The sequence below is a fragment of the Oryzias latipes genome, chromosome 12 (assembly GCF_002234675.1).
Source record: "Oryzias latipes chromosome 12, ASM223467v1".
NCBI lineage: Eukaryota > Metazoa > Chordata > Actinopteri > Beloniformes > Adrianichthyidae > Oryzias > Oryzias latipes.
The window spans coordinates 21,338,091-21,364,416 of record NC_019870.2 but is presented as its reverse complement, the minus strand read 5'-3'; the positions used below and the strand labels follow the sequence as shown (position 1 = coordinate 21,364,416).

Here is a 26,326-nt window from a genome sequence, read left to right as displayed (position 1 = left end):
CATGTAGGTGTGAGGCATTTATTCACCGCAATTGACCTATTCTCTAGGGACGCGGTGAGCTGCAGTCACAGCTGCACACGGGAACCGTTTGGTTAGGGTTAAAACGCTGCCCAGTGTAACCGAAATCATAAACGTAACCTTCCTCCTGGTCCGTGCGACCCAGAATAAAGTTCAGCACTGGCTTTTTGTATTTAGAAAATTACATGTGAATAGACACTGTCTAAAAAGGAAAGTAAGGAACTGGGGAGGGGGCTGTCAGGTATCCTGCCCTAAACGTTTCCCGGCTTCAAGCCCAGTCATTGTCCCGCCCCTAAGAGTCAGTTACCCCACTGTGACTGGTTGGTTCATCAGCTCTGCACACAACACTGAAGAAGTGTCATACATAAAAAACTGGTGGAGCGCACTAACATTAAACTTTCATATTAAGGTGGGGGCCGCAAAATATTGTCTTGGGGCCGCAAATAGCCTGTGGGGCGCAAGTCTGAGACCCCTGCTGTAGATCAATTCTTTATTCTCCAAATTACATAAATCTTCAATCCCTATCAGATCTTTTTTTGGACTTGCTTTTTTCTGTAAAGGTTTGAACTTTGAGAGTTTAAACTAGAGAGAAAACTCAAGAAACTCAGCTGTGACGTTCTCTTCAACACCTCTAATGAATATGCTCAGCTGTGCAACATCTGTGATGTTGGTGCTTTCATCGATGGCAAACGAAAATGCAATAAATGACTGGATTCTTTGATTTGGCTGCCCAAGTCTCCTCAGAGATTTTGTATCTGTAATCTTAACCCTTGTGCTATCCTAGGCATTTTAACATTGGGAGTTGGGTCATCTAGACCCACTAGACAGTGCGCTAAACCTTTTTTCTTCAATGATTTGTGAACCTCACTGTGTCCATGGATTACATAAAATCTTTCCACCTTTATTCACCTTTGTCATGGTAGGGAGAACACGTCAAAGTAAGGGTGGGGTCATCTAAGATAGCACGGGGGTAATCCTTGATGACCTGCTGGCAAAGGTCTACTGATTTTGGGTTCACCATCCAAAAATGGTTTGGATATTTGCATCAACTTGTTTGCAATAAGGTAGCTTTCACTCCTCCATCTCTGGGATCACAGCTGCAGTAAATGCAGATGGTTATTTTCATTCCAGCTTATTGTTGGTAAATTTTATCTTTTTTTAACTTCACCTGCAAATGGTGGAACTTCTCTTTTTGGTGAGTCTCATGATGGTCCGGAATGTACCAGTCTTTGAGCACTGCGACCTGTTGATGACATACCAAGCACGCGGGTTTAGCATTCAGCTCCATGAAGAAATAAAACTCTGTCCATTTTACTGGCAAGCTCGGCATTCTACTTCAATCTTTTTTCTTTTTTTTTTTGGTAATTAAGGTGTCACTATTGATCATTCTTATAGCAAAGTAACAGTGATGAGGCTTGCGGGGAACCAAACAGCATCTTACCCAGACGCAGAGCTGTTAGGTTTCACTTTTGGCAAGTGCAGACAAAAGCTGTTTCACCTGTTTTGCTTTTTCTTTGCTCCCCTTTGTGGCTGAATTGCGCATTTCGGTTATTTCTTTAAAAAAAAATCATAACTCATCACAGGAATGGACCAGAAATGTGTTTTTTTTTTTTTAAACATCATTATAATTTTTTACTCTTCATGAGTGTACTGGATTTAAACCATCTTGCGGGCCGGATACAGCCTGCTTGACAGTATGTTTGACATTCCTGCCCTAGACAGTTTGTCGCAGGGCCCATGGAGCTGGAGCGATCGCAATCACTATTCCGGCTTCCGGGAGGCAAACTGGCAGCCAGACATTTTTCTTTTTCTATGAGGGTTTGAACTTTGAGAGTTTAGAGAGAAAAAGTTGAAAATATTCATGTCTGTCTAAAAAAACTGTATAAAATGTGAAGTGATGAGTTTTATAGCCTTAAAAATCTGATATCTTACACAGGCCTTCTGAACTTCATAATATTTTTCTTATTTTCAAAATTTTTCTTTTTAAACATAAATATGAATAAAATGCTTATTTTGTTCCAGAAAAAATCAACTTATACGGAGCCCTTGTCCTGACATTAAGATATTAAAATATATCTTGTTCCCACAGATTAATATCTTGTTCCCTCAGATTAATATCTCATTCGTACGAAATACTATTCCGTTCCCACAACATATTATTCCGTTCCCTCGAAATACTATCCCGTTCCCTCGAAATGATTAACTCGTGCGAACGCAATAATTATTTCGTTCGAACGCAATAATTAATCCGTTCGAACGCAATAATTATTCAGGTCATAAGTCATTCATGTGGATATGCTCTCTGTACGCTGGCAAAAGCCGCTTTCAGCGGTAACTTCCGTGTTTATGTGACCCACATTCGTTCAAAAAAGGAACATGAAAAACAAAAATGATCACTTCATTACTGTCTCAATGAATATAAGAAAAATATCAAACGATTTATGATAACTAGGCTGCTTTGTCATACGATAGCTCCTGCTAGGCTACTACTAGCTCCGCCGCAGAGCTCTTTGATGTATGCTGGCATTTGGACAACTGGCTGGTCGGTTGACAGACAGACAGCTGATATTGTAGTTTAGGGTCGAATAGGAATAATAATATTCAGGACTTGTATTTTATTAACTTTAGCAGTCAGTCGCTTTACATTCAAAGGCTATTAGGCCACATGCTAACTAACTAGCCGATCATTTATGCTGTTATTATTTTACGTCATAGATTTACAGCAGATACCTTCACATTTTTATCTGTGTGTGTCTCATTACATTGCATTGAAGACACGGAAGATGTTTAGAGAACAGGTTTATTTATTTTAAAAAGCACAGAAGCATCCATCATATTCACGTTCATTCACATCTGGTACGCCCTCCGTCATCTTGCTGCAAAAGCCGCTTCCTGCCGCTAATTCCGTGTCTCTGTAAGCATTCAATAGGGGTAAAAATAAAAGCAAGAGTGGTCGATCTGTTATTGTCTCGAGGAAAATCTGAAAAATATCATATTAAGCTGGCTGCTTCACCTAATGCACTTACCTTTAGCTCGTAGCATAACAACAATAGCAGTACGTCACGTTTCCCAGCATGCTTTGCGGCCAATCACTGTGTCCCTGTAACCAAAGTGTAACAACAAGACCAAAGATTGGCTGCAAAGCTTGCTCATTGGTCATCAATCATTATAACAGATCGACCGTTCTTGCTTGTTATTTTTAACAAGTTGGTTTATGTTAGGTCCTGTGTATGTGAAACATTTCAGAGTGATTTGATTGTTATAACTCTGTTATTGTGCATACATTGATTAGGTTGATAAAAATTATAAATTAATTAAATAACTTCTAAATTTGTGCAACATTAGCAGTAAAAATTCTCCTTACATAAATTCATAAACAACTGATCTATTGTTTATTTATTAATGTCTCAAAAAGCGCAGCTATTTTACTGCTCGCAGCACCTTCTGCCTTTTCATTGCAGCTTTATGTTATATAGGATACTATAACCAAATTAACGATAGACGATAGACAAAAGTAAAATACATACTATGCCGAAATAAATAAATATTAATACATTTAACAAAAATGATTACAATGTATAGATAATAAAGAATTACATTATTAGCAAACACTGAGTAAACATGACTCCCCATGCACCGTTTCACCTTGTAGCCTGCAACGTAATTGTAAAGGAAACGCTTCAAATACAGCGATTTTGAGGGTAAAAATGATCACGAAGTCATTAATATAACTTGCTTCCACTAACATTTTAGTGGAGACATTTTAATTTCATTATTAGTTACTCATGATGGCGAGGATAGTTTACAAGTGACGCACAGGCTCTCCTGCCTCCCCTTATAGCATGTCCCTGCTGACACGTGCTGTTAGGAACCGAAAACCACAGAACCGATCCCAAACCTGCCCAAAGCAATTTTTACCCGCAAATTTAGAATCACAACCGTCCAATTGGCCAGGAACCCACCCAATATGGCAACACTGGTATTCCCAAGGCGCGCTAAATTATTTGATCTGTAGTTAATATGTTATCAGCGCTGCTTATTGCCAGGCCATTAATAACAATGATATAAAATGATCTCTGGGCCTGGATATAATGACACGCCGGGCCATATATAGCCCGCAGACCTTGACTTTGACACGTGTGCTAAAAGTCTATGTTGTAGTTTAAAAGAAGACTAATAATTGTGGCAACGCTTTTTCTGTTGTTTTTTTGTTTGTTTATTTTGTATTATTAAGTTATTTAACATAGTTTAGCTGAAAAAAATCCTTGATACATCTAGCAAAAGCATTCAATTATTAGTATTTAATCAAAAAATTATTTTGTTTTCACAGTCACCTTAATAATAATTACCTTTTTTGTTTCTCATCATTTTTACAGACAATTGCCAAAGTTCTTCTGCAGTACAGTGCCATTTTGACCAAGAACTTTCCTTCTCACATTGACAAGGAGAATATTGTAAGTTCTCTCTTTGTGTTTTGATTCACAACATTACTTCTTCTTAAAAAAGATTATACTTTGAATGTAGTTTCTTTTTTCAATCATATTAACTGTTATTTAGGTAAGTATACATTGTTAAAACTTGTTTTTTTTAAACAGAATACTTAGAAAGCATCTTTTCATTTCCTTTTATTTTTTTGTTTCCCTCTACAGCCTTGCGTCCTCCTGAACAATGTGCAGCAGTTAAGAATCCAGCTAGAGAAGATGTTTGAGTCGATGGGTGCCAAACAGGTAAACAGGGGGATGGGGGATCTTGTACATGAGAGGGAAAAGCTTACAGGATGCATGTTTCACACAAGAGGATATTTTTAATTAAAGCATAGAGCTGCTTTTTTATTTTTTATTTTTATTTTTTTATTTTTTTACAAAAAATAAAACCTGAGTGTCTTGTATGTCAGGTTGCTATAGAGAGGGCACGGGTAGGTACTCTACAGTCCTATTAGTATGGATATTTGAAGTAGTGGTTTATTATAGTTGCACTGCTGTAGAAGTTGTTTTCTTTCCATAATCAGGTTAGATTTTATCATTGAAATTGCTGTCTTTGCTTAATGTTGTAGAGTTCCAACTGAGGTAGATAATACATATTAATCTATTCTATATCTAGACCCCAACTACCGTATTTTCACGACCATAGGGCACACTGGATTACAGGGCACAGTTTCAGTTATGGACAATAGGCGCACCGGGTTTTAGGGTGCGGGCACGTTAAAACATACTGGTGGTTGCCGAAGTGATGCTGTTCTGCATACATGTACCTGCACTTTTGTACTAGTTGGGGGTGTGTCTACTTTCACACCCATGCTTCCTTCCTTCCTCCCTTCTCATGCTGTCCTCTCCTGCGTCCTTTTTATTGAAGTCACACAACAACACATTAGGTGCACCACACCATAAGGCGCTCCGTACATTTTAGAGAAAATTTAAGACTTTTAAGTGTGCCCTATGGTCTATGAGCCGGTGCGCCAAGTGTGGATGTGGGTGAGAAAGGGTCTGTAGAAGATGGTTTGAGGAAGGGGGAGAGAAATAAAAGCCAAGTGGAGCCTAACTGCAGTGTCACTGTCTACAAAATGAAGCTGTCTATGCCTTTTCTACCTCAAAACCCTTGACAATCTCAGTGAGGGAGGGGTAGCAGAATAGCAATTTGCTCATTCTTGTTTACAGCATTACTGTCCATTTATTTTGAACTGACATAATTTGTGTAACAACATGACAGTCACTTCTCTTCACAGCCACCTAACTCGTATGGTGTGGGAATCAACAAGCCCTGTTTGAACTGCAGCTACAAGCTACGCAGAGGAAAAATAAAAAATAGAGGCTAAATCAAAACTAACTCAGATTTGCTCCTGCTATTTTTTTAAACACACATTGAGTGTTTGTGTGTGAGCTGGTGTTTTCGCTAGCACATATAGGGAGAAGAGAGACTAGTGTAAGCCTGTGTGTGTGTGTATGTGCTGAAAGCAGCAGCGTTTTTGCTAGTGCATATGTAGAAAGAAGGAAAAGAGTCACGACAGCACCCGGTACAGGCCTGTGTGTGTGTCTTTAGCGCATGTGTAGGATAAGGAGGATGGGAGACGAGAGCGTGCAAGTGAGTGAGCATTCAGTTTGTGTTACTCGGTTAGGGAGAACAGTAACAAAAAAGGTTTCCTCTAAAAGAACAGAGACTGGATTTTTATTAACCCATTCTGGAACCCCTGAACGTTGCGTTAACGTGCCCGCGCCTTAACACCCGGAGCGCCTTTTGTATTTGTCAAAGACGGAAAAATCCCCTATAAACGAACGCCCTATAACCCGATGTGCCCTATGGTCATGAAAATACGGTATTTGGTACCTTCTTCAGGCAGCTGCTTCAGCCTGAAACTTTACCAACAAACCAGCAAAGTTTGCAAGAAAAAAGAAAATTCATGTTCAGAGTTAAAGGACCAAGTAAACAACTGAGGAGGAGCCTAAAACTTTAAAAAAATAAGAAAGCGTCATTTAACAAACAATACCAGAAGTCTTTGCTGGGAATATGGATTTAAGGCTGTTCCCACTCAACAAGTCCACTCTCCATGCTATGCGACTAACTGCTTTCTAAAGTTGTGAAGATTCTGCCAATGAAGTTCCAAACTCAATGTATTCATGTTTCTAATGCAAGAAAAAAACGGTTTTGTCATTTGTTCTGTCATTTAATTTGGTCACATCGAATTGCCACACCTAAAGGTCAGTTCTGTGAAATAATGTCATAGTTTTTAATGGTCCATGGTGATATAAATCCTGAGTCTTTAAAGGGCATATACCATGCTATTTTTAAACCTTTTATAGTAAACAATATCCATGTATTTGATAATATACAGTACGTATTAGTTATTTTCCAGAGGTCTTTTTCAACCTGGAAGTAAGACTACTCGATCTCTGAGGAACTGGCTTTCACTTCGTGTGGGTGCCGCCCATTTCATGTGGTCACTATAGTCTGCTTCGGACATGTGTCTGTGTTTTGCCCACGAAAGCAAGCAACATCCAAACTTTTGCAAATATGGTTGTGCATATTGTGCATATAAAAGGAAAGCGTTTTTGCCAAACACAGCTAGCTCTGCAGAGAAAGTGGGTGTATGTGGACTGGAACCCCTTCCATCTGAGGCCAGTTGTCAGTAAGCTCGTCAGGGGGTGAATGAGAGATGCGGGCAGTCGACACTGATGGCTCCCCCTCTGGGTCAAGACTAGCAGCCACCGCCTCATAAAGATGGGTGTGGATGTCCATTTACGACGGGGGTGGCGAACAAGTTGACACCAAGAGCCAAAGATTTTAACTGTTAGAGTCAAAGAGCCACACCACACATTGACCTGCCAAAACGACACACACAAACATGCAATTAAAGCCATTTTATTTTCCACTAAACACTCCTCTCCCTACAACACAACAGCAAGTATTGTACTTGTGTCTATTTCAAGGAAAGTGTCCTCAATACGCATTTTTAAATGCAGCTTTGCCAGAGTTAACACAGCGACTACCCTGGAGGTCATATACCCTCTCCACACACACAGGCACCTCTCTCTCATCTCATACACCCACACACACACACTCTATCTCACTCTTTTCTCTGCCTCTCTCTGACACACACAACTACTCAGTGACGTGCAGTGGGATTGATGGCTGGTATAAGGTACTGACTCCTCTGAAGACAGATTTATAATGATAAATAATAATCGATAAATAATTTTTCTTAAATGAATAATTCACCATTCATCCAACAGCATTTAACTGGTAATTCTTTGTATCTCAACATTCCTCTTTTAATGACCCTTACACCAACAAACACGCAAACATCTGGACAGAGCATCGTTCTGGTGTCTAAGGCAGCATTTACACTGCAGGTCTTGATGCCCAAATCAGATTTTCTAACTGTATCCGTTTTTTTTGACGACCCGCTTACATCATTTTCTAAAAGTGACCCGGATCCGATTTTTCCATTTACCCTATACAATGCTGAAACTACCAAACGTAGACGTTCTGACCCTGACATCCTAGGAGCAAAGCGGCCAGGCTTGTAGCCTTGTGTTAGCGTCAGGGGAGATGGCTTTCTGACGGTTGTGCACTCCTGATGATTGTACACAGTTTTACCTTTGTCGGAAACCGCCGTTATTTCCGGTCCGGTCCCGGTTGGGACGCAAACGGTGACTAATCACGCGTGACACCTTTGCTCTGGAACAGGCTAGTAGCCATTTATTTCTTTGCTCAGATCAAACTGTTAGTACAGCACAACGTCTGCAAACACTTCCTTATTCAAAACTCAGAGAGGGCACATACGGTAGGACAGCCTCTCTTTTCCTCTCCCATGCATCCCCTCTCGTTCACCTGCGTCATTCATGAGCGTCCAAGGCAACGCCTTCTACCGTCGCTGCGTTACTTCCATGACAACCACAGTCACACAAAAGAAACACAACAAGAAAAGGGGGGGGACAAGCTAAGCTGCTAACAAAAGCTTCTCAGGACTACGTAGCAGCATTTCCGCCTCCCACGGTCCTCCTTCAGACGCACCGCGGTACGTCAAAATTTCCCCCGGGACTAGTAGCTTTGTCTTCGGACCGGCAGCCGGATCGCCAAAGGTGGAAGTGCTGCTACACAGATCTGAGAAACTGTAAACCATCATATGAATTTGTGTTTCCAGTGGTGTCCAGACAAAATAAGGGCTGATGTAATTCCCATATATTTACATCTAAGATGCTCATTGCGGCCTTGCCCGCACGGAGTTTTAAATCCCCCCACTCCCAATGTTTTTAGCATGTTAGCATAATGATAATCCTTCTTCGCGGTCCTTGCAGCTAAGAAAAAAGCATTGACCGCACGGATTAAAAAAATCATAAGCGAGCAGGCCCTTAATACTAATCACAACAGTAATAAAAGCACATTTAGAAGACACTTGTCTGTCCAAACGGCAAACGTTTAGCATGGCAAAATCTGCTGGAACTGCTGATGGGGCTCCAGCTGTTCTTGAACAGCAAAATCAGCGCAGAAAAGCACCTATAATAAGTCATGTGATCTCAGTTGGTGGTGTCCACCTGTGTTGACGTCACTGACGTACGATTCACATTTACTGGGGAATATCCGATTTGTCTGCTTACATGGCACACGCAAATGCACGTATCCGATTTATTACCACATATGAATGAGGCCTGAATCCGATCTCTTTTTTTTCCTGCTTACACGTCCACTGGTCATATCCGATCTGTAACACATCGGAATTGGGTCACTTGAACCATGCAGTGTAAATAGGGCCTTAGTAATTCATATTCACAATAAATACATTACATTTCAGATGTGTGTAGCATCAATTTAATTTTAACCTTCAGTAAAAAATGTTTTACTTTTATAACTTTTCTTTTTCTTTTTTTATGTAAAAACTAATGATTGACTTTTTGCATGAAAAACAGATATTTGATGGAATATTAAAATATGCACACAGGCATGCTCAATCAGGTGTGTTTTCCAAACCACATCTCAGAATTTCTTCCCTTGCTGGAGTGATGGGATGATGATCCGAGTGGGATTTCTCTTGTTTGTAGTAATCCTCTGCAGATCAGGTTTATATTCAGTCGTAGCCACTCTGATCAGCTCCTTTATGTGAGTGTCAGTCAGAACGGACCAATGCCTTGAATTCATGTGTTTCAAAGTAATAAACAGGGACTCCCATACATATATTAAGAAGAAAGTCAACAGCAGCTTGAGAGCGGCTCTTTTACACACGGGTATTTTTCCGTTCTCCAAAACGTAACAGGGCCTTCTTTCAAAAGAGATTTCAGCTCAATCATCTCCAGTTTGCTTGCTGCCTCATCAGTGACAAGCGGGGATCTCAGGCAGTCAGTCTCTGCATTAGAAGGGTCGATGAGAAAAGTGATCTGCGATTGTTTCTGCAGCAAGTCCTCAAACCACAAAGTAAAGTTTCCGTCCAGTTGCGCAAGCAGTGTCATGTTCTGCGCTTTATTTATTTTGATTGCAGCCTTCTGCTGTGATCTCTGCAAAGAAAGAAAGTGAGATGATTGCCGTTTTGAATGTGCACTTTGAAAAGCTTAATAGAAGAGACAATTTGTGTCAGATCTGGAAGAGTTGTTAATTTTCCCCAGTATACGTTTTTTTCTTTTCTGCCATGAACAATTTTACTGCTTCCAAAAGCTCATAATAATAAACACAATGACTTGCCATTCCGTTCAGTAAAAAAGTAAGAATCTTCCCATTCTTCCAGAAACTACCTCTGTTTATCTTTGTACTCTGAATTTTGCCATTTTGACAATGAGGGTAACAGTCTGCACGCACATCAAATGTTTACCTATGTTTTCCGGCATTGGGCGTATCCGGCGCAAATGATTGGCGGTCACGTATGTGTCGGGAGCACCATCAAAACACACACACTGCCAAATAACATTTATTATTATTTTTTTTTTTAATTTTATTATTATTATTATTATTATTTTTATTTAATTTTTTGTTTTTGTTTTTTTTATAACTCGTCCTGTCCAACAGCTGGGCAGGCAGATGAGAGCTGAGGGCCTTTTGTGTTGGACATATTTTACTTTAACAATAGGGGTGATTAATCTTCATACAAACCAGAGGTATGTCTGAATAAACCCCTTTTGTAATTGAGGGCAAACTTTATTAATTTCAACCATGTTTGAAAATCTTGGGTGTTGGACCGGACGGAAAAGGAAAGAAGGGAAGAAGAGAGAGGGACGTTAGAGAGAGGGGTGGTAGGAGGGTGATAATAGGAGGGGAGGGGGGATAAGACCATGAAGCAGCATACAGCAACAAGTTTACTGGTTGTTTATCATTACGGTAAGGTTCAAATGTAGTACAAAAAGGGCAGGGCCTGTCCACACACACACTCAAATGTTATCAACACAATTGCTAGCTGCAGAAATGTCGACATGTACACAAAACAGATAGTGTTCACATGCATACTTATGCCCTAAAACCAACTAGTGTGAAATATTTCAGTCATTCAATCATGCAAACTGTTACTGCAGAGCTAACACCTGTGCTCAGGTGAGTGTTTATGTTCTTCTAAAATGGATGGTGGAATGTGAAAAGAAGGAGGGAGAGTGCCCAGCCATCCCCACCCCAAGACCCCCGCCGCAGTAGCAGCAGCAGCAGCCGGAATCCCCCCAACGCCACACGGGAGCAGGCAGGGAACAACCGCCCCCCGGGCGACCAAGCCCGCCACCCAGGCCAGGGCCAGCAGGACCGCCGGGAGGCCCCCAGAGCCAGAGAGCAGGGAGGTACGGAGGGAAAGAGAGCGCCGCCCCAGCCCAACCAGGAGAGCAGCCCCCCCGCCGCGCCGGGAGAGCCCAACGCAGGGCCCCACCGGAGAAGGATGCCCATAGCCCCAGACGAGCACCCCATCACCACCCAGGAGTTCCGGGCATCCCCCTGCCCCAACCCCAGGTACGAGCCAGGACCCCCCAAGGGAGACCCGCTCCGCACTCCAGGCAGCAACCCACCCGGCCCACGGTTGGTCCAGGTAGGAGCAAGGCCGGGGCCCGCCGCCCCCGCCCAGGAAGGGGGAACCCCGGGGAAAAAAGGGCGCCCACAAGGGGTGTTGTAAATATGGCCCGACCAGGCTCGGCCACAGTTGGAAATTTGGCGGGGCCCAGCGTTCAGGGGCAAGGACCAGAACCCACCCCCCAGGGAAACGAACACCCCCGGCTCAGGTGTAATGTGAACCCCCTCCCTGCGCGGAGAGAGCACCGCGGGCGCAGGAAACCGGCACCCAGGCGACACGGCCGCCTTTGCCAAGGGGCCCGTACACCCCACCAGGGAAGGGGTAGGGGACAGATGGTCCTAGGTCCCACCTTCCTTACAAAATGTGTGTGTGTGTGTTTGAGAGGGTGTGTGTGTGCATGTGTGTGTGTTTATGTTGGAATGTATATATTGAAGGGGGAGGGGTGTGTGTACTAAGGGGGGGTGCAGTTAAAATTGGCGGCTAGGGCACTAAGGGGACATCTCCTGATTACTCACAGTGATGTCCCCTCACCCTCCCCACCAAGGGGCACTAACTGTCTAAGGTGCGGTTAAAATTGGCGGGTAGGGTGCTAGGAGGACATCTGCTGCTTACTGGCAGTGATGTTCAAGCAACCCCCCTACCAAGGGCCCTACATGTCTGAGGTGCAAATAAAACCGAAAGGGGGGGGCCCACTCCATACGGCAACCATAGGAAGGGGCCACAGCCAAGTAACCCCCCCCCCCCAGGCGCATCGCAGGCTAAACCCCCCCTCACCCTAATATGAGGTTATATGAGGAAGGGGGTAAGTTGGGGACAGCTGGTAGACTGTCCCCCGGTGGTCAAACAGCCGTCCCCCAGCCCCCCCCCAGCAAAGGGGCCAGGCCCACCCAGCCCAGGGGCCCCACCCCCGGAGGCGCCGACACCTCAGGCCCAGCACCACCCACCCCACACAGAGAGAGAGGAGCCAGAAAGCGCCCCCCCCCCCCCCCCCCCCCCCGGAGCAAGCCCAGGCCCCCACCCTCAAACGCCGGCCCTAGAAGAGCTCTGGTCAGGCCTCAACGGAACCGAGGCAGCCAACTGGCCGGGGCAACCGCCGATTGCCTCAGCGGAGACCCCGACCCGTCAACCCCCCCCCCCCCCCCCAGAACGCCCCCCCCACAGGACAGGGCCGACAAGCCCCCCACCCCACCCCAGACTCTGCAGCCGAAGCGGATGACAGCCAGAGCGACCGGGGGCCCCAAGAGGGTTGTGCCGTCCCGTCCCAGAGCCAGGGAAGGCCCGATCCCAGCCCCAGGTGTAGATGGGCAGCCCATCCAGCGCCACTGGGCCCCCCCCCCCGAGCAGGGCCCCCGCCAACCCCCTCCCAGCACAGGCAAAGGGACCACCCCCCCAAGCCAAGCCAGACCACCACCCCACCCCCCCACCACACACCCCCACACCCAAGCCCAGAGGACCACGCAGCGCCCCAGCCCGCCCCACCTAGGCACCGGACCCGACCCCCCCGACCAACGGAGCCCCCGCCAGGCACCGGAAGCCCCGACCCCCACCCCGAACCACGGCAGAAGGGCAAGGAGCAGCGACGACCAGGCCCCCCCACCCCCTAAGTCATGGAGTTAGCTATGGGAGACCAGAGAGACCGAATTCTTTCAAAGTTACTTGAACTTTGGGCTGACATTTTTTCCAAGCTGATATGATCAAGCAGCAGATTTCTGTGTTGACTTATATTTATATTTTTCTTGTTTTTCCAATTTATTAAAATAGTTTTTTTAGCAATACAAAGAGTTATGAAAATTATAGAGCCTAATCCTCCTTCTATATCAATGGCACTCATGTCACCAAGCACACAAAGTGACGGTGAAGCCGTGATTGAAACCTTAAGACAGACTGATAGATCGGCACATACCTGCTGCCAGAGAGCCTGGACAGGCGTGCAGAACCATAGTGCATGCATGTAATTGTCGGGTAGATTACTGTCACAGTGGTGACAAATGTCTGAGTTGCTGAGACCCATCTTGAACATCCTCTGTCCAGTGTAGTAAATTCTGTGAAGAGTTTTGAAATGGATTAGCTGCAGATTTGGACTTTTTGTCAATTTAAAGTTGTTTAGACAAAGTTCTGACCAGAAGCTTTCATCTGTGCTGATGCTCAAATCTGCATCACATTTTGTTGTCGGAAGTGAAATATTATTATCTAAATTACATAAAAGTTTGTATATTTTGGAGAGAGTTTTATTCATTGAGAAATTAATCAGAGAGGTAACTACATCTGGTAGCTTTAAATCGTTGTCTCTGTATTTAAACATTTTAGTAATAATTGATTTAAGTTGCTGATATTCCAAGAAGCTATTTATTCCATGTTTGTCTTGAAGTTCCTGGGGGGTTATAAATCTTCTATCAATAATTATGTGCTCTAGTTGTTTTATGCCCCCTGCTTGCCAAGCTGGGAAGTGGATCATTTTTTTGTTTATAAGGATGTCTGGATTGTTCCAGATGGGTGTCATTTTGCACGGTTGAATTGATGATTTTGATATTTTGAGAAGTTCCCACCAGGCTGTTAAAGTGGCGTTTATATTAATACTTTGGAAACAATCCTGTTTTTTAACAGGATTGTTTAACAGGATTGTAGATCTGACAGGTTGATATTTCCACATAACGCCTGTTCCAAGTCTAACCATGAGTTGGTTTTTGGATTATTTTTTAACAATTTTAAGATGTATTGTAATCTATTTGCAAGAAAGTAATTGTGGAAGTTAGGTAATTCTAATCCTCCACAGCTTTTTGCAGATTTTAAAGATTTTAGACTGATTCTTGCAGGTTTATTGTTCCATAAAAAGCTTGATATGGATGAGTCTAATTTTTTGAACCATTTTAGTGGTGGTTGTGTGGGAATCATTGAGAATAGATAATTAACTTTGGGTAAGATTTTCATTTTTACCGTGGCTACCTTGCCCATAAGGGACAGAGGCAGGTTGGTCCAGCGTGTTAGATCGTCCTGTATGTTTTTCAGTAATGGGGTGTGGTTTAGCTGCACCAGTTCTGATCGTTTGGGGGGAAAATTGATACCTAGATATTTGATATTTCCTGATTTAACTGGTATTGTGAGTCTTTGCTCCACATTACTGTTCAGTGGTAATAAAACAGACTTATTCCAATTAATGGAATAGTCTGATATAGAGGAGAATTCATTAATGATTGTTGCTGTTTCATTTACAGAGTGTAAATTACTTAAAAACAGTAATATGTCATCTGCATAGAGACTAATTTTATGATGGCTGTGTTTGGTTTTAATTCCTTTAATGCTCTTATTCTGTCTTATTGCTGCAGCTAGAGGCTCAATAAATATAGCAAAAAGAGAAGGAGAGAGTGGGCAACGCTGTCTGGTTCCTATTCCAAGAAAAAACCTGTTGGAAGTCTGTTTATTAGTTCTAACTGATGCATCGGGGTTGTGATATAATATTTTGATCCATTTGATGAATGATTCTCCAAAACCAAACTTATGGAGGGCAGCAATAAGGAACTTCCAGTTTACTCTGTCAAAAGCTTTTTCAGCATCCACCGATAGCATAGTCATTTCCTGGTTTTTAATGGTGGCAAAGTGTATTATATTAACAAGTCTTCGGAGATTGTCATCCGAGTGTCTGCCTTTGATGAATCCAGTTTGGTTGAAGTCAATTATGTGAGGAGTGATTTTTTCTATCTCAGTGCTGATGCTTTGCAGATAATTTTTACATCTGCATTGATTAGAGAAATGGGGCAATAGCTTGAAGGACTTTTGGGATCTTTGTCTGGTTTTACAAGAAGGATTATGTTGGCTGAGTTCATGTTAGGTGGTAGTGATTGACTTTCATTGATAGATGTGACCGTTTTATAAAACGCTGGTGCCAGCTGTTCCCAGAATTCTTTATAAAACTCAGCAGGAAAGCTGTCAGGCCCTGGTGCTTTACCATTAGGCATAAGTAACAGAGCTTCATGAAGTTCAAACAACGAGAGCGGAGAGTCTAAGTTTGTGATTTGATCCTCATTTAACCTGGGTAGGTTTACATTATTAAGAAATGAGTCAATACTTTGCTCTGACGGATTGATCTGTGATGTGTACAAGTTTTTATAAAAGTTTTCAATTGCGTTATTAATTTTGACCGGGTCATGAGTGACATTTCCTGTTTGGTCCATAATAGAAGTGATTGTTGATTTTTCTCTATTAATTTTAAGCTGATTAGCCAGAAATTTGCCAGATTTATTAGACTTTTCAAATTTTTCAAGTCGTAGCCTTTATATTTGAAATTGTGTTTGTCTATTAATGATTTCATTTAACTGCAGCTTTAAATTTTTCAGATCTCCCAGAATGTGCTCCTGTGCAGAAGCAGCATAAGCAGTCTCCAGGGTTTTGATTTTATTTTCTAATTCTAATAAATCTGCTTTCTCTTTGCGTTTTTTATGCGTTGAATAAGAAATGATTTTCCCTCTCATGACTGCTTTTGCTGTTTCCCAAAGAAGACACTGGGAAATATCGGGAGTATTGTTGAATTCTAGGAAGGTTGCCCACTCTTTTTTAAAGAATAAAATAAATTCCTGGTCCTTTAACAGAGACGTATTAAACCTCCAGGTTGTACCTGAGGGTGTGGATATTTCCCTAGAAATATTTACAGAGACTGGTGCATGATCACTGATAATAATCGGATGAATGTTTGAACTTTTAATTTCTTTTAAAAGAGATTTACTGATTAATAAATAGTCTAAACGGGAGTGTGAGTGGTGAACTGGAGAAAAGAAGGTGAACTCCTTAGTGCTTGGATGACATGAGCGCCAAGCGTCGCAGAGACCCAGATCATTCATGTACTGCTTTAGAATACTTGCAGACCGCCATGTGCGCTAGTTTGCTGCTGTGCTGAGTCTGTCAAGTTCAGGGTCCAAAATCAGATTGACGTCTCCTCCTATAATGATTGTGGAGTCAGAGTGAACCGAGAGTGAGGTAAAGAATCTGTTAAAGAAGGAAGAGTCGTCAACATTCGGGCCATAGATACTGGCTATGCAAAGGTCCTTATTCTGAATGGATATATTAATAATTACAAATCTACCTTCTGGGTCAGTAACTGTATCCTTATGAGTAAATGTAACGTTTTTATTAATCAAAACAGCAACTCCTCTTTGCTTGGAGTTATAACTAGAAGAATATATGACTGGAAATTGTGAGCAGCACAGGAGGTGATTTGATGGTGTACATTAATGGGTCTCCTGCAGTAATGCTTTATCTGCTTTAAGATCAATCAGGTGAGATAACACTTTCATCCTCTTTGGCCCAGAGCCAAGTCCACGCACATTCCAGCTAACGATGTTAAGACTGTTCATAACTGCTCTGACCAAGAAAATGTAAGGCTAAACAGAGCGTGTGCCGGTCCATGTGCGCGTGCCCGCTGATCGATGAAGAAACACTGTGCGTTTGTGTGCGTGAGCATTTCCTGACTGTGTGGGCTGCATGTTGCATGTGTCCTATGTGGGCTAATGTGAGGTGTTTGCGGGATGTCCGCGAGTGTGAGCTGGTTGCGTGTGCATGCCTGTGTGTGCATGCCCGTGTGCGCGCTTGTATGCGCGCGCGTGCCCGTTCCGTGCATAAATAAAAACCAACTTACCGGGGGACGTGTTGCCTTTGGAAAGAGGTAAAGAAAAACAGAAAGAAACAAACATAACAACACAAAGAACAGAAACATGAGAGGGGAGAAAAATTAAACTGCTTCAACAAGATGGAGGTGGGATGATTGATGAGCCGGTTTCATTCATTCAACACGTTTAGCCGCTGTTTTCAGCGCAGCACAGATGTCAGATCTTCAGCAAAGCCAGGGGGTGATCTCCGGGTCTCGGAAGAGCCTTCCATCTACAAAGAGTTTATCCACATAAAAGTGTGTCCCCTTCAGCTCTCGGCCGCGGCTCTTCACCAGCTCCTTCTGCTTATATTGGTCAAACTTGGCTATAATCGGTCTCGGACGCTGGTTGTCGGACCTTCTTCCTCCGAGCCGGTGCACCCTCTGGAACGCGATCTTCTGCACCTCCTCCTTGGGGAGCTTCAGGTGGGCCTCCAGGAAGGACTTCACCGTGACCTCCGGGTCTTCTCCTGCCTCCTCTGGAATCCCCGAGATCACCAGGTTGTCCCTCATGCTCCTCGACTGAAGATCCAGGAGGGTTTCTTTGATCGAGCGGTTTTCCTCAGAAAGGGGAGCGGTGTCACTGCTCAAGGTCTTGACAGTTTATCTGAGGGTCTGATTCTCCGCTGCGAGATCCCCCACCTGCTGCTGGCTGAACTCCAGAGACTCTCGCAGGCCTTGGAACTCTCTATGGAGGATCTCTAGCAGATTCAAGCGGCAATCATGGCTGGAGAGCTTCTTATCGATGGAATCTAAAACGTCACTGATTCCACTGCCTGGAGACGAGGCAGCTCCGGGAGAACTTCCTGATCGGACGCGTTTGGAGGAAGGAGTGGTGGTGTTGGTCTTCCCCATAACAACGGTATTGTAGCAGCCGTCTATATAATTCTCCAGGTCCTCCAGGCTGTCAAAAGGCTTATTCAACTTTTACAGATGTTAGTTTTTACAGCTAATTTGATATGGCGGTAAAATGCTATAATACCAAAATGTTTGTTCTGCTACTTACGCACCGCCAAGCTGAGTTGCCACACTGGTCTCGTCGAATCTCGCAATACTACAGCATCAGCTCTCATTATTATTATTTTTTTATTAGTAATACCCTCTGATGGATTTTAGTGGTTTAAGAGGAAAAAAACTATGAAATGAGTCACAGCATATTGAAAATATAATGAGAAGCAAAGAGCCGCAAGCTTATTGACAGAGAGCCGCGTGTTTGCCACCCCTGGTTTACGACCTTCCTGCCTCTTCAGCCGGAGCGCACTGACTCCAGTGCTACCCGGTGTGGCCTTTGCCCCTCAGCTGCACTGCCTGTGAAATGTGTTCCACCACTTGAAAAGGGGCGGTCCAGCAAGGCTCAGACCACTTCCTCTTAATAACCTACAAAAGACCCCATTTAGCCATGGTGGTTTTACTGTCCCAGAGTCTGGAGCATGGGCTCTTACCTGGGATGCAAAAGCTGAAACTAAAGCCTTAGTTTTGTTAAAATATGGTTTGTTCTGATACCCAATGGGCTCTTTGCCCATTTTCAGCTGTCCTGCTGGTCCTGAAAAGTGTCATTAGAAGCGTATTAGGAGACAACTGAGTGTTAGCATTCACAGAGCATCTGAAAGTCATGACAGCAATGAAAAGCAGTTGAACCCAGTCAAATATGGTCTGTGCCAAATTTTTTGCCAATTTTTGCTTCAAATTTTGGTTTATTCTTTCCAGCTTGTCCTGAAATTGAGGATGGTATACCGTCCCATATTTATATGTGAGACATATGGCTTTCTCAAGTTTCCCCAAGTCAGTTCCCTTTTAAAGTAAGACCAGTTGTCCGATCTGATCCATTTAGGGAACTTGTGCTGTGGAATACAATAATTGATTAGACACTTAATAACGCTGGCACTGTGCTCCGGCTTTGCTCATATACTCGTTGGCCGATTTGGTTCAGACAGGTACCAAATTGCACTGCGCTGCTGAAATCGCGCTGCTGCCAGATGTTTGCGGTGCACCCGTCGCTCAAATTGCGCTACTGGACCACAGATACCATTCACTTAACAAACTGGCCACCTCAACTGTGCAAATAATGTTTAGTATTACAGGTTAGCCGTAACCTGTAATACTAAACTTAACACTTCCTCTGGGTCTGTCCGGCCATGAAAAAAGTTCAACAATGGCTGCACATATTTGGAAAATTACATGCCAATAGTCACTTTCTTTCTGGGATTTTAATTTATTTGCTGTGCAAGGTAATTCAACATTTTTACTGTCAGTTGGTGTTGTTTGTGCCCCCCCCCCCCCCCCCTTGTGTTAAGCTCTTTACTCATGCAAGACGCAGCTTACAGAAAGGGGGGATCGAGGGCGGAGCTTCTCAGCTCAGCACCGTCGGCATTTGGTAACAGGCTTCTGATAAACATGAAATATGGCTTTTTAAGACATTTAGGTTGATGGGTTTTGGTAAAAAACTTTATAGTCACAATTAAAACACTACTGGGAGCATTTTTATTTTGAAGAATTGTCATATAGGGACCTTAATGGTGTAAAAAAGAAAATATGGTGCAAACAGGAGGTTGACAAACAACAAATGTGAACTGCTTGTTCTATAGTGATTAAATAAAATTGTTTGAGGTTAGGGGGGATGATGAGAAAGTGGAGGGAGGGTGTTCGTTAGCTTCATTAAGAATGACTTGCCTGTTAATGTAGTAGCTTTCTACAACTAAAGAAAAAAAAAGAAAACTGGTGTGACAGTCACACAACAGCATTTAAGACGCGCGCCGATTAAAAATAGTGTTTTGGGTTTTTTAACATGTTCTTTTAGCATTTTTCCCGTAATGGAGGACATAAAAAAGAAAAATAAGCTGAAAATTGCGTTTTGAGTAATTCTTTATTCAAATCATTGTGAATCAACAAAAAAAATGCAGCTGGAAAAAACTTGTTACATACAAACTACTATTGGTGGGTCACACGCTTCTTGCTTGAATCCATTCCAATGCATCCACTTGTAGAGAACTAGATCCATGTGCATCTTTGTTTCCTCATCTGAGCTGGTATCTGGCTCAAAACTGTACAGCTGGATAGCTCCAATATTGCTCTCCAATTTTGTTGCAGTGGTGATGTTAGTTTGGGGTTATGAGGGGCTGTAAGATAGCGGGAGATCATGTAAAAATGTTGATGGGTTCTAAGCATAGGCTTACTCTGTGTCTGTAGTCCCGCCCACAAATCAGAGGTGTACTTCTAATGAACTACTGCTGCTCTGTATAAACTATATCCAAGAAAAACAACACATTTTTTTTTGGGTTTTGGCTAAATAAAAATGGAATAATCATAATCAAAAGACCACTGGTAACTCTTTGGAAAAAGACCAAAAGACGATCGGAGTGGTTCTTTAAAACATATAGCAAGCTTATCATACATTTTAAAATAACTGTTCTTTTAAATAAAATGTTTTTTTATTTTTTAAATATTTACTGTATCCTTAAGTTTTCTTCATGTATATAAAAGGGCAAAAGTTCCAGTAAAGTTAGACAAGTCTGTCAAGTTTTCTATGAACAACAACTTGGTTATGTTGTTAAACAAGTTACTTAACTTTTAAATGTTTAACTTAAAAAAACTCTTGCACAAATAAGATTTCAATGCCCATGTAAAAGTTAAATATAAATACTTTTTTGTAAAGACTGTTTTGTTTTTGTTTTTAAGTTTGAAATAGCTATTTTAGCATCCCAAGCTAGTTCTCTGCACATGGAAACATTATGTTCCACATGTCTGCATAAACCTAGGCAATCACCTTTCTGTGTGGCATGATTTAATCCTTTCAAAATTAAACACCTTTCTTTACATGAGTGAAAAGAGACTTTAAGAAATCTTGCTTTTTTTTGGCTACAACTTCTAGCTAGAAGAAAATGATGATGAGGAGGAGGAGGAAACAAGGGAGGAAGGGGAGAAAGTAGAAGATGAGGTTTGTTGCAGTTTGAAGTGTTTCTTAAGTCATCCCGGTTTTCCCAGCGCTGCTTGTTCCCAACAGCATCCCAGTGTTTTATCAGTCTTCTTCCAACACAACACCCTTCAGTTGCATTGCCGTTACTTTGCGCTGTATTTTTAATGTCACCTGTGGGAGTTTCCTTTTCTTCTGCCCCTTAAAAACTATCCTTTCTTCCCTCCTTTGTGTTGCCAATGTTTAAATGTCTTTATATTCACTCAAGGACAAGGTGGGAGTCAATGTTGTATTTAAATACAAAGAAAGCGTTTGTAATTATTTAATTTAACTTTTTTTCCCCAAAGATTATAATGTTAGAACTTCTATTTTTTTTCCTTTTTTTTCACGTTCTTTCTCTTTTTGTTTTAAACTCTTATCACAAAAAGATGGATTCACCAGTAGAAAAGGTAGGGTCTATCTGTCTGCACTGCCATGACACTTTGCAACTTTACCTAATGCCTGTAGCATGATCGTATAGAGACCAAATTTTAGGAATTCAAATGAAATTTCAAATTCCATCTTTGTTGTTCTCCTCTGCCACTCTCTAATTTTCTGTGCGGCCACAGAATGAGAAAGCATTTGAAGACAAAAAGGTTAGTGTAGGTGCAGTTCATTGGCACTCCTAACAGGAAACAAAACAAAAAACTTTGCAAACAGCAAATGACACAGTTTAACCAAATGTTTCCTTTCAGACTTTTCTCCTGCAGGAATTGTTTTTTTTATTTAGATGATGCTTTTTGCTTCTCAGACTTGGACCCCTTAAGACACACAACTGCATCAATATTTGTTGTTGAATGTTAAATAAAACCTGAGTTTTCTAAAAGATGAAAGAGATCCTACCCGTAAAGATGGATAAAGGGTATTTTTTTCTTATTTAAAATGAGGAAAGGACAGATATGTGTTTTTATTAAGTAAATATTCTTTCTACAACACATTCAAAACTACGGAAGCCAAGAACGGCCTACGTTGCGTCTTTCTGTTGCCCATTTTCTCATGGTAACAACATCTACAATCTTTTTATCACGAGAAAACACATTTTTTCTTATGAATTCAAACCAAGCCCTGTGTGACACGCAGTCCTTCAAGCCTTTCTTGGATTATTCTGTAACATTCTGGTCCTTTCATCTGGTCACTGATAAAATTGACAACAACCACAGGATCACTAAACTGCAACCGTCTGCACAAATGTAGCCAGGCTCCTCAACTGACGATGACTGATTTGGAATGCTTAAATCCTGATTTTAAATGCTTAAAACTTATTTTAAAAGTAGTCAATTACAAATTGATCAGTCTTTCTGGTCTTCAACATTTTCTCCTTGCATTGTAGAAAAACATAGTATTTTCTTAGGTATCTTGTTATCACGACATAACGAAATTTGTTTTCTAGTGATAACGTCTTCTATTGTCTAGTTATCATGAAAAAAATAACATGTTTTCTTTTAACAATGTCATGGTAGATAGATGTCATTGTCATTAGAACACGGGCATGAAAAAAAAACAAGATAGACCGATCTTGGCTTCCGTACTAAACAGAACAAACGGCAATGATTAAAACTAAAAAAGTTGAATTAGACCGCTTTTTGACCATTTCAATCCCAGTCATATATTGTCATTAAAATAATGATGCACAGTAAACCATAATTAAATGTTTTTTCAGTCTTCACCGTGTTTGACCTGCTGTACACAGTTATGATTCCTCACTTGATAACTCTCATTCTTTCAAATTTAAAATGCTTAAATCCTTTAAAAACGGCCTCTGTTGTCTCTTTTTTAACTTGCATCAATTGACCAAAAAATAAAATGAAAAATCAATTCTCCATCATGCTTTTTAATGTCCTACTTCAACACTGCACATTCTGTGACATTATTAATGGGATAATGCAGAGAGGGGATTCTGTTTTCATTTTCGCATTCACCGCGCAAAAAGTGTCACATAATTCATTTCCAGTCAGCAGTTTCAGGGGAGAGCCGGGGTGATTACATCACTGCTCACTCGGTATGGCTGGCTGATCCACGCAAGCGCAGCATGTGCAGATTAGAGGTAAAATTGGGCCTAAGAAATCCAGCCCGACCCGACCCAGGACCGCGGGCATTAAAGCCCAACCCAGCCCGAGCCCGACCAATTAACTTGATTTGCAGGCCCGAGCTTGAAGCAAACCTGAAATTTCAATTTATCCCATAGTATTTTTGGCAGAAAAAAACGCAATCTACATATTTTAATGATCATGATAAATGCATTTGCACAACAAAATAACGCTGGAACACAGAATAAGAGGCCAGACAAAGAGAGTGAAAGAGAGATCTTGATGCGCATTCCCTTAATTACGCGGAGAATTACTGCAGCCCAGCTTCCTGCGCTTCCTGTTTTAGTAGTAGTTATATAGCAATTACCTTACAGCGCCTTCTCTGTTTTAACCAAATTATTTATTTATAACAAGTATTACTTAGTTTAGTATCCACACATCGTTTTAGTATACATTTTTATAAACATATATTTATTTAAAAAGTCAGCGAGAGATAAGCCCGGACCAACTCGACCCGGACGTAATGATTGTCATTTTCATTGATGATTTCAATGATTGTCATTAGATTCATTTAAATGAATAATTGGTCAAAACTACTGAGCCCGTGTCCTGACATTAAGATATAAAAATATATCTTGTTCCCACAGATTAATATCTTGTTCCCACAGGTTATTATGTCGTTCGCACGAAATACTATTCCGTTCCCACAAGATACTATTCCGTTCCCACAAGATACTATTGCGTTCCCTCAAAATACTATTCCGTTCCCTCGAAATGATTAACTCGTGCGAACGCAATAATTATGTCGTTCGAACGCAATAATTAATCCGTTCGAACGCAGTAATTATTCACGTCATAAATCATACACGCGGGGATATGCTCTCTGTACGCCGGCAAAACTAAGCCGCTTGCTTAGTTTTTTTATGCTTCTGTGCTTTTTAAAATAAATAAATCTGTTCTCTAAACATCCTGTGTGTCTTCAATGCAATGTAATGAGACACACACAGACAGAAATGTGAAGGTATCTGCTGTAAATCTATGACGTAAATTAATAACAGGATCAATGATCGGCTAGTCAGTTAGCATGTATCCTTATAGCCTTTGAATGTAAAGCAACTGACTGCTAAAGTTAATAAAAGACAAGTCCTGAATATTATTATTCCTATTCGACCCTAAACTACAATATCAGCTGTCTGACAACAGACCAGCCAGTTGCCCAAATGCCGGCATACATCAAAGAGCTCTGCGGCGGAGCTAGTAGTAGCCTAGCAGGAGCTATCGCATGACAAAGCAGCCTAGTTATCATAAATCTTTTGATATTTTTCTTATATTCATTGAGACAGTAATTAAGTGTTCATTTTTGTTTTTCATGTTCCTTTTTTGAACGAATATGGGTCACAGAGACACGGAAGTTACCGCTGAAAGAGGCTTTTGCCGGTGTACAGAGAGCATATCCGCGTGTATGACTTATAACGTAAATAATTACTGCGTTCGAACAGATTAATTATTGCGTTCGAACGACATAATTATTGCGTTCGCACGAGTTAATCATTTCGAGGGAACGGAATAGTATTTTGAGGGAACGCAATAGTATCTTGTGGGAACGGAATAGTATCTTGTGGGAACGGAATAGTATTTCGTGCGAACGACATAATAACCTGTGGGAACAAGATATTAATCTGTGGGAACAAGATATATTTTTATATCTTAATGTCAGGACACGGTCTCTGTACAAAACTGCTCATTAGCTCTCAAAATACAATTGATGCAGTCCTCAAACTTTCAGAAATGACTTATCTTTTAACTTAACTTTTATCTTTTCAAAAATTATTAAAATATAAACTGAATTTATGTGATAATCTTTGTTGTAGTAGGACAGTAAGGTCATGATTAGTCAGTACAGAAGATTAGGTGAAAATAGATTAATTATCTTAAGAACTATTTAGCTCCTTTATTATGATTCATATCTCTAATTTATATTTTAAATATATATATATATATATATATATATATATATATATATATATATATATATATATATATATTTATAAACGAACAGCCCCTTAAAAATAAGCCTCCCTCAAATGCTCTAGCATAGATTTCGCTACACTATACTTTCGCACCAGTTATATTGTGAAAATGAAAAAGCATTTTTGTTATTCCTATTTAATTGTCAAATTAGATATTTTTAATTGAATTTTGCCACAGATTTACTGGAGAACTTTTTGAAAATGTCAAATATAATTTTTTATTATTTTTATTTAGTGACAGAATGAGCAGTTTTAAAGAAGAAAAAAAGAAAAAGCCGTTTGGCTGAATGATTTTTCATTTTATTTTTGAGCCAACAAACGCAGCTTCACTGTGAAAATGAAAAGCCTTTCCGATATCGAATTTTATTTTTTAATTATGAGACACAAATAATTCCTCAGACCCTGCAGTAAAAGCTGTGAAGTTAAAAATATGCTGTGGTTTTTCTTGTTGTATGTTTGTGTGTCAGATGGACACAGAAGCCAGTGACCTATTGTACGACTTGCAAGTTAGGCTGAACAATGTGCTGGACGACCTCAGCAGGACATTTGGCAACAGGTATTTTCATATGTATATATTTTACTTATTTATTCACATTTATTTCCATCATGTATTTGATCTGATTTAATAATTTTCCTTTGCTTTAGTTTCCAAAGCTGTATCAATGACTGCATGAGACAGATGGCGTCCTTGTTGTATCAAATCAAAGGGCCACTCAACGGCAACACCAAAAACCAGGTGGATGCCGACTCAGACAACATGCTGCGACCACTTATGGATTTTCTGGATGGAAAGTATGCGGCTCTAGTATGACTTATAATAAAGCTTGGCTTTAAATTTAGTTTTTCTGCCATGTAATTTATCATTGCAACATAAAGTTTTCTCTCTAGATCCCTGTATTTTGGTTGGAGACTTTTGTACATTTGCTTGTTTTTGCAGATTAACTCTGTTTGCCACTGTCTGTGAAAAGACTGTATTGAAGCGAGTTCTTAAAGAGCTATGGCGGATAGTAATGACCAGTCTGGAGAAGACGATTGTCCTGCCACAGGGAAATGACACCTTCGTAAGTTTGGTTTATACCCCTCCTTGTATATTTGATTTTGAAAAAAAGTCTGAAATTAATATATTTGTAATTTTTCAGGGAGCACAGATACTGTCTGCTGCTAAAGACCTGGGACAGCTCTCCAAACTAAAGGTAACTTCTC

At 41.3% G+C, this 26,326-nt stretch overlaps 1 protein-coding gene across 1 annotated transcript in view; it reads left to right on the top strand.

Annotated features, from left to right (window-relative positions):
* unc13b (unc-13 homolog B) overlaps positions 1-26,326 on the top strand; it is a gene marked incomplete in the record, with an annotated part of 145,224 nt that overhangs the window by 110,095 nt on the left and 8,803 nt on the right. The window contains 8 exon segments of the mRNA XM_023961185.1: positions 4,395-4,472; positions 4,668-4,745; positions 20,986-21,051; positions 21,456-21,476; positions 25,591-25,679; positions 25,769-25,915; positions 26,061-26,184; positions 26,263-26,316. Of these exon segments, the coding sequence (XP_023816953.1) occupies positions 4,395-4,472; positions 4,668-4,745; positions 20,986-21,051; positions 21,456-21,476; positions 25,591-25,679; positions 25,769-25,915; positions 26,061-26,184; positions 26,263-26,316 (657 nt within the window).